Source organism: Berghia stephanieae, chromosome 11 (assembly GCF_034508935.2).
Source record: "Berghia stephanieae isolate SIO BIC M18660-M18661 chromosome 11, UCSD_Bste_1.3, whole genome shotgun sequence".
NCBI lineage: Eukaryota > Metazoa > Mollusca > Gastropoda > Nudibranchia > Aeolidiidae > Berghia > Berghia stephanieae.
This window is the reverse complement of record NC_088370.1, coordinates 15,960,408-15,970,407: the sequence shown is the minus strand read 5'-3', so window position 1 is coordinate 15,970,407 and position 10,000 is coordinate 15,960,408. Positions and strand designations below refer to the sequence as shown.

General features: G+C 35.2%; 1 protein-coding gene across 1 annotated transcript in view; it reads right to left on the bottom strand.

The window, feature by feature from the left end:
- LOC144956348 (MFS-type transporter SLC18B1-like) overlaps nt 1–10,000 on the bottom strand; it is a 46,627-nt gene that overhangs the window by 27,288 nt on the left and 9,339 nt on the right. Inside the window, exons 3-5 of the mRNA XM_078886845.1 lie at nt 4,207–4,406; nt 2,696–2,791; nt 839–912 (exon numbers count right to left, since the gene is read on the bottom strand). Of these exons, the coding sequence (XP_078742971.1) occupies nt 839–912; nt 2,696–2,791; nt 4,207–4,406 (370 nt within the window). The remainder of the gene's footprint in view (nt 1–838; nt 913–2,695; nt 2,792–4,206; nt 4,407–10,000) is intronic.

The following is a 10,000-nucleotide window of genomic DNA, read 5'->3' as shown; positions in this document are numbered from 1 at the left end:
CCGGTCTGAGTGAGACTCGAACTCAATGGCAGCAGCTTCTAATGGTGCTCACACTACTATATTATGACGATCGGCCCAATCCGCAAGTTCCTTACCGCACTCGTGCACCGTCGCAAACCCTTCCTCGGAGCTTCGTCACAACACACCGTTCAACTAGATGCTCCAACCATAGTTAACTTATAGCCTGACACTGACCAAAAAAATGACGTCAAAATGCCAGTCTTTGGCCACAAAAGAAAACAAATCGTGAGTTATATTCAATAGTTCAACCAATGGGACCACTTGTCTCCATGAGCACTACTAACGGCAACTCACTAGGCGGTGCAAAAAACAAATAATGACGTCAAAATGCCAGTCCTTTTGGATTTCAGTATCAGGCTATAATATAACGATGGCTACGCTCCAACCCGGTGCTCGAATGGCCTCGGCCAACTCGGGTTCCATACTACTATATTATTCTCACCGCAGCCATCGTTAACATAATATTACAAGAACCCTCTAGGACTGGCAGTTTGACGTCATTTTTTAGGTTTGTGTCGCGTCTAGTGAGTTGTTGTTAGTAGAGCTGAAGGAAACAAGTTATTTCATTGGCTGAACTATTGAATAGAACTCACGATTTGTTTTCTTTTGTGGCAAAAGACTGGTATTTTTACGTCATTTTTTGGTCAGTGTCAGGCTATAACGTTACGATGGCTACGCTCCAACCCAGTGCCCGAATGGCCTCGGCCAACTCGGGCTCCACACTACTATGTTCTAACCCAATGGCGAGTGCCATACCACAAGACCACACAGCCGCATTGAAATGATGAATGTGTAAAGATGAAGATGACACACCTACCCAAATATGATGGACCCAGCACCGGACACAAGGATTCCTGATAGCAGTAAGAATCTCGGGCCTATTTTGGATAGCTGTTGATGATGGTAATAATAAAAGTAATAATGATAATGATAATAATAATAATGATGATAATAATAATAATAATAATAATAATAATAATAATAATAATAATAATAAATAATAATAATAATAATAATAAATAATAATAATAATAATAATAATAATAATAATAATAATAATAATAATAATATAATAATAATAATAATAATAATAATAATAATAATAATAATAATAATAATAATAATAATAATAATAATAATAATAATAATAATAATAATAATAATAATAATAATAATAATAATAATAATAATAATAATAATAATAATTATAATAATAATGATGATGATAATGATGATGATAATAATAATGATGATGATGATGATGATGATGATGATGATGATGATGATGATGATGATGATGATGATGATGATGATAATAATAATAATAATAATAATAATAATAATAATAATAATAATAATTATAATAATAATAATAATAATAATGATGATGATAATGATGATGATAATAATAATGATGATGATGATGATGATGATGATGATGATGATGATGATGATGATAATAATAATAATAATAATAATAATAATAATAATAATAATAATAATAATAATAATAATAATAATATGATAATAATAATAATAATAATAATAATAATAATAATAATAATAATAATAATAATAATAATAATAATAATAATAATAATAATAATAATAATAATAATAATAATAATAATAAATAATAATAATAATAAACGATCTCTCTACATATCAGAAATTTCTAGATTCAGATGAGACCGAATTAATAATCCCTGAAGAACTAAGAAAAACTGCAGTGCCCTCCATACTAAAGTCACAACAAGATCTTGACAGCCTCAAAGTTCTGGCCCAGGACCGTGACCAATGGAAACACTTAACAACATGTATGGAGAGAGCAGCTTTACCGTAGCCATCGTAAAGTTATATGGCCTGACACTGACCCAAAAAAATGACGTCAAAATTCCAGTCTTTGGCCAAAAAAGAAAACAAATCGTGAGTTGTATTCAACAATTCAACCAATGGGACAACTTGTTTCCATGAGCACTACTAACGACAACTCACTTGGCGGTGCAAAAAACAAATAATGACGTCAAAATGCCAGTCTTTTTGGTTTTCAGTGTCAGGCTATAACTTAACGATGGCTACAGCTATACTCATCAAGGTTTTTTAAGAATCTGTGACTGAATCACACAAAATTCTCAGCAAGCGTCATTCAGACTGCGCTTACTACTTACTTACTCATAAAATGACTGGCAAAAAACAATAACATAGACCTGAATAACGTCAACTTTTGGGGCAGCGTGGCTCAGTGGCACGGTCTTCGCTTCGTACCCAAAAGGTACCGAGTTCGACTCTCCACCTCGTTCTGTGGCTTTGAGCAAGTCATCTTCCTTAGCTCACTTTGCGGCGCTGCACTGCGGCTGACGCCTGGGTTATTTTAGTCTTCCCTTGGAATAGACCCTAAAGACAAATTTCCCCTTGGGGATGAATAAAGGGGATTTAATATTATTATTATTATTATTATCATTATTATTACTTTTATCATTATTATTATTATTATTATTATTATTATTATTATTATTATTATTATTATTATTATTATCATTATTATATTATTATTATCATTATTATTATTATTATTATTATTATTATTATTATTATTATTATTATTATTATTATTATTATTATTATTATTATTATTATTATTATTATATTATTTATCCGCACCGTCAATACTCACATACAGGCCGAAAACCGGTGACGTAATGAAGACTATCACTTCGTAGACGCTGAAGAAAAACCCTATCATCTCCTGGGACAAGCCTTTCTCCTCTGCCTGGAATAGAAAAAAAAAACAAAACAAAAAAAAACAAACAAAAAAAAACCCCGTGATCTTTTATAAAGAGCAATATTCACCGAATGTGCTTAAAGCGAGGAAGTCCCAGGTTCGGTTTGTTTGTTTTGTTTTTCATTGTTTTGTTGGGGTTTTTTTGTTGTTGACAAAATGGGGGTCATTTTAATCGATCGATATTTGGTGGACGATAATACGTGTTTTGTTTTGTTTTTGTTTTGTTTTTGTGTGTGTTTATTTTTGTCTGTTTGTTTGTTTTTAATATAATAGTGGATCTTGTAAAAGTGAGCGTGTGCAAGGCTTTTTTACACAATGACTCACAACAGTGTCGATTATTAACAATGGGGATGATCTATAGATAGAATGCGCTTGGCCAAGGAGTTCACAACATTGCCATCCGGAAGAATAACGGACCAACACACAAAAATGTGTGTCATCATGAACTTTTATAGTCTGGATAATACAGTTTAGTGAGAATTACTCACAAACGCGGATGGCAAAAACAATAACAAAAGATCGGGTTGACGTAAACTTCGATCTATCTATAGATAGAATGAAGTTGACGTCAATCCGGTCTTTGTTATTGCTTATTGCCATCCGCGTTTATGAGTAATTCTCACTAAACTGTATTAACCAGACTATAAACGTTCAAGGATACGCATAGTTTTGTGTGTTGGTCCGTTATACGTCAGGATGGCAATGTTGTGAACTTCTTAGCCAAGCGCATACTATCTATAGATCACCTCCCATTGTTATTTCATTTATGGAGATAAAGATAAAGGGAGTAAATCTGACTCATGAATGAACAACACAAAACAAACGACGTTTCGGCCCTTGGCCTTTTTCAAGTAAACGCAGAATACATATATATTTATATTAGATTGTCATAATAATATAGGCGAAATAATTATAGTCTTGTTAATACAGTTTAGTGAGAATTACTCATAAACGCGGATGGCAATAAGCAATAACAAAGACCGGATTGACATCAACTTCATTCTATCAATAGATAGTTCAAAGTTTACGTCACTCGGGTCTTTGTTCAAATTTTCGCCATTATTATTATGACAATCTAATATAAATATATATGTATTCTGTGTTTACTTGAAAAAGGCCAAGGACCGAACGTCGTTTGTTTTGTGTTGTTCATTCATGAGTCAGATTTACTCCCTTTATCTTAATCTCCATTTTATTGACTCATTTAATTTAGGCACCTCTATTTATTAGCATACTATCTATAACACACAAAACTCTTGTGTAACCATGAACTTTTATAGTCTGGTTCATACAGTTTAGTGAGAACTACTCATAAACGTAGATGGCAACAAAACAATAACAAAGGCCTGAGTGACGTCATCTGCATACTATCTAGAGATCGCTCCCACTGCCATTTCATTTACCTCTTGAGGATAAAACGGTGAAGGAACGGCGTATGATAGGCAAGAGGCAAAATTTGCCACGGAACATATCAACAACAGGACTTTGCTTCTTCTTGGGAGATTCTTGAACGATATGCCTTGCGCCTCATCTTTCTTGACTGTCTCCACACTTGTCGTCTCAGCTACGGTCGTGGATGTTGTTTTTGTAGAGCAGTCGTTGTCTGTGTTACGGTGTAAATAGATAATAGAAATATATTGATAAAGGTGGGTTGTTGTTGGATGGTGCAGGAGTCTATAGTTGTATGGAGCGATATGACAATGTTTAAGTGTAGGTGGGAGTAGGCGTAGTGTGGTTGTAGTAATAGTAATAGTAATAGTAGTAGTAGTATTAGTAGTAGTAGTAGTAGTAGTAGTAGTAGTAGTAGTAGTAGTAGTAGTAGTAGTAGTAGTAGTAGTAGTAGTATTAGTAGTAGTAGTAGTAGTAGTAGTAGTAGTAGTAGTAGTAGTAGTAGTAGTAGTAGTAGTGGTAGAAGATATAGTAGTAGTAGTAGTATTAGTAGTATTATTAGTAATGGTAGTAGTAGTAGTAGTAGTAGTAGTAGTAGTAGTAGTAGTAATAGTAGTAGTAGTAGTAGTAGTAGTAGTAGTAGTAGTAGTAGTAGTAGTAGTAGTAGTAGTAGTAGTAATAGTAGTAGTAGTAGTAGTAGTAGTAGTAGTAGTAGTAGTAGTAGTAGTAGTAGTAGGAGGAGGAGGAGGAGGAAGAGTTGTATAGAGATAATAGTAGTAGTTGTGCTGGTGGTGGCCGTGGAATTGATGGCTGTTATTGTTGTTATTTTTATTGTTGTTATCTTTATTGTTGTTGTTGTTACTGAGTATGAGTAGTAGGTGTTATAGTTTTGGTGATGGTTCTGGTAATTGCATTTTTGATGGTTGTTGTTATGTTAATTGTTGTTATCTTTATATTTGTTGTTATTGAGTTAAAGTTGAAGTACAAGTAGACAAACAGTTACAAAAACTATACAAAAAGGTGAGAAGGCATTCAGACAAATATAATAATAATAATAATAATAATAATAATAATAATAATAATAATAATAATAATAATGATAATAATAATAATAATGGTAAAATACTGATAATAATGATGATAATGATAATAATAATAATAATAATAATAATAATAATAATAATAATAATAATAATAATAATAATAATAATATTAATACTACTACTACTACTACTACTACTAATAATAATAATAATAATAATAATAATAATAATAATAATAATAATGATGATGAAGATAATAATAATAATAATAATAATAATAATAATAATAATAATAATAATAATAATGGTAATAATAATAATAATAATAATAATAATAATAATAATAATAATAATATAATAATAATAATAATAATAATAATAATAATAATAATAATAAATAATAATAATAATAATAATGATGATGATAATATTAATATTAATAATTGTTATGGTGTATTATTATCGAGTTATTTCCCTTTGCAATTGTATTACTAATATTATACATCCATGAATAATGACACTGAATTACATTTAATCACTTATAAATAATTTCACAATTGAATATATTTTGAAAATAGATTATGTTCATTCATTAGTTAACTACACTTGTACAATGACGTTATATTATATAATGTATATTCCTGTTTATGTATATTTCTATACTGCCTCTTTAAATATCACGAAGTCTGCTATATATAATTTCTAGAGCTTGAATAAATAACTTGTTGATTGGCCACTAATGAGTATCTTCCCCGTCAGTGGATCTAAAAAAAAATCTTTCCCGTCAGTCTCAAGAAAGTGTAAGTTTTTAATTCAGAAAAGTGAGTGGAGCAGGCACTTATGTTGGTAACAACAAGATATGAAGTGAATAGAAAAGCGCCAGAAGACAATAGAGAATAAAAATTTTTCGCGGCGGTGGTGGGGTTCGAACCTGCGACCTTATTGGTACGACAACTCCGCCTGGCAGGTGAGAGCGTGGCTCTACCGTGTGAGCTATCCACGAACACAAAAATATTCGTTTCAAACCCAAAGTCATTACTAGATCCCTCTCTCACCCACTTCTTGAGACCGCCGATTCGTTCGTACACCACCATCGCGAATAATTTTGACCAGCAGTTAAGCTTAATAGCCAATATTCTCAACACAAACATATAACATAGAAACGATTGAGACATTGAGTATGCTCCGGTGTATGGGGTGAATTTTTAATTCAGAAAAGTGAGTGGAGCAGGCACTTATGTTGGTAACAACAAGATATGAAGTGAATAGAAAAGCGCCAGAAGACAATAGAGAATAAAAATTTTTCGCGGCGGTGGTGGGGTTCGAACCTGCGACCTTATTGGTACGACAACTCCGCCTGGCAGGTGAGAGCGTGGCTCTACCGTGTGAGCTATCCACGAACACAAAAATATTCGTTTCAAACCCAAAGTCATTACTAGATCCCTCTCTCACCCACTTCTTGAGACCGCCGATTCGTTCGTACACCACCATCGCGAATAATTTTGACCAGCAGTTAAGCTTAATAGCCAATATTCTCAACACAAACATATAACATAGAAACGATTGAGACATTGAGTATGCTCCGGTGTATGGGGTGAATTTTTAATTCAGAAAAGTGAGTGGAGCAGGCACTTATGTTGGTAACAACAAGATATGAAGTGAATAGAAAAGCGCCAGAAGACAATAGAGAATAAAAATTTTTCGCGGCGGTGGTGGGGTTCGAACCTGCGACCTTATTGGTACGACAACTCCGCCTGGCAGGTGAGAGCGTGGCTCTACCGTGTGAGCTATCCACGAACACAAAAATATTCGTTTCAAACCCAAAGTCATTACTAGATCCCTCTCTCACCCACTTCTTGAGACCGCCGATTCGTTCGTACACCACCATCGCGAATAATTTTGACCAGCAGTTAAGCTTAATAGCCAATATTCTCAACACAAACATATAACATAGAAACGATTGAGACATTGAGTATGCTCCGGTGTATGGGGTGAATTTTAATTCAGAAAAGTGAGTGGAGCAGGCACTTATGTTGGTAACAACAAGATATGAAGTGAATAGAAAAGCGCCAGAAGACAATAGAGAATAAAAATTTTTCGCGGCGGTGGTGGGGTTCGAACCTGCGACCTTATTGGTACGACAACTCCGCCTGGCAGGTGAGAGCGTGGCTCTACCGTGTGAGCTATCCACGAACACAAAAATATTCGTTTCAAACCCAAAGTCATTACTAGATCCCTCTCTCACCCACTTCTTGAGACCGCCGATTCGTTCGTACACCACCATCGCGAATAATTTTGACCAGCAGTTAAGCTTAATAGCCAATATTCTCAACACAAACATATAACATAGAAACGATTGAGACATTGAGTATGCTCCGGTGTATGGGGTGAATTTTTAATTCAGAAAAGTGAGTGGAGCAGGCACTTATGTTGGTAACAACAAGATATGAAGTGAATAGAAAAGCGCCAGAAGACAATAGAGAATAAAAATTTTTTCGCGGCGGTGGTGGGGTTCGAACCTGCGACCTTATTGGTACGACAACTCCGCCTGGCAGGTGAGAGCGTGGCTCTACCGTGTGAGCTATCCACGAACACAAAAATATTCGTTTCAAACCCAAAGTCATTACTAGATCCCTCTCTCACCCACTTCTTGAGACCGCCGATTCGTTCGTACACCACCATCGCGAATAATTTTGACCAGCAGTTAAGCTTAATAGCCAATATTCTCAACACAAACATATAACATAGAAACGATTGAGACATTGAGTATGCTCCGGTGTATGGGGTGAATTTTTAATTCAGAAAAGTGAGTGGAGCAGGCACTTATGTTGGTAACAACAAGATATGAAGTGAATAGAAAAGCGCCAGAAGACAATAGAGAATAAAAATTTTTCGCGGCGGTGGTGGGGTTCGAACCTGCGACCTTATTGGTACGACAACTCCGCCTGGCAGGTGAGAGCGTGGCTCTACCGTGTGAGCTATCCACGAACACAAAAATATTCGTTTCAAACCCAAAGTCATTACTAGATCCCTCTCTCACCCACTTCTTGAGACCGCCGATTCGTTCGTACACCACCATCGCGAATAATTTTGACCAGCAGTTAAGCTTAATAGCCAATATTCTCAACACAAACATATAACATAGAAACGATTGAGACATTGAGTATGCTCCGGTGTATGGGGTGAATTTTTAATTCAGAAAAGTGAGTGGAGCAGGCACTTATGTTGGTAACAACAAGATATGAAGTGAATAGAAAAGCGCCAGAAGACAATAGAGAATAAAAATTTTTCGCGGCGGTGGTGGGTTCGAACCTGCGACCTTATTGGTACGACAACTCCGCCTGGCAGGTGAGAGCGTGGCTCTACCGTGTGAGCTATCCACGAACACAAAAATATTCGTTTCAAACCCAAAGTCATTACTAGATCCCTCTCTCACCCACTTCTTGAGACCGCCGATTCGTTCGTACACCACCATCGCGAATAATTTTGACCAGCAGTTAAGCTTAATAGCCAATATTCTCAACACAAACATATAACATAGAAACGATTGAGACATTGAGTATGCTCCGGTGTATGGGGTGAATTTTTAATTCAGAAAAGTGAGTGGAGCAGGCACTTATGTTGGTAACAACAAGATATGAAGTGAATAGAAAAGCGCCAGAAGACAATAGAGAATAAAAATTTTTCGCGGCGGTGGTGGGGTTCGAACCTGCGACCTTATTGGTACGACAACTCCGCCTGGCAGGTGAGAGCGTGGCTCTACCGTGTGAGCTATCCACGAACACAAAAATATTCGTTTCAAACCCAAAGTCATTACTAGATCCCTCTCTCACCCACTTCTTGAGACCGCCGATTCGTTCGTACACCACCATCGCGAATAATTTTGACCAGCAGTTAAGCTTAATAGCCAATATTCTCAACACAAACATATAACATAGAAACGATTGAGACATTGAGTATGCTCCGGTGTATGGGGTGAATTTTTAATTCAGAAAAGTGAGTGGAGCAGGCACTTATGTTGGTAAAAAAAAAAAAAAAAAAAAAAAAAAAAAAAAAAAAAAAAAAAATTTTATTCTCTATTGTCTTCTGGCGCTTTTCTATTCACTTCATATCTTGTTGTTACCAACATAAGTGCCTGCTCCACTCACTTTTCTGAATTAAAAATTCACCCCATACACCGGAGCATACTCAATGTCTCAATCGTTTCTATGTTATATGTTTGTGTTGAGAATATTGGCTATTAAGCTTAACTGCTGGTCAAAATTATTCGCGATGGTGGTGTACGAACGAATCGGCGGTCTCAAGAAGTGGGTGAGAGAGGGATCTAGTAATGACTTTGGGTTTGAAACGAATATTTTTGTGTTCGTGGATAGCTCACACGGTAGAGCCACGCTCTCACCTGCCAGGCGGAGTTGTCGTACCAATAAGGTCGCAGGTTCGAACCCCACCACCGCCGCGAAAAATTTTTATTCTCTATTGTCTTCTGGCGCTTTTCTATTCACTTCATATCTTGTTGTTAAGAAAGTGTAAGGAAAGACCCCCTGATAACAAGGTACAAAACTACCTGGTAGTATAAATAAAAAACTGATAGCCTCTGCAGATGACACAACTTTCTTTCCAAGGGATAGGAAAAGCCTATTAGAAAAATTAGAAAAACAGTTCGGAGAGGGCAGCGGGTCAAAAATCAATATTTAAAAAATCTAAAATAATGAAGATAGATAGGGAATCTAACCAACACTACAAAGAATGAAAAACAAGAAAGTAA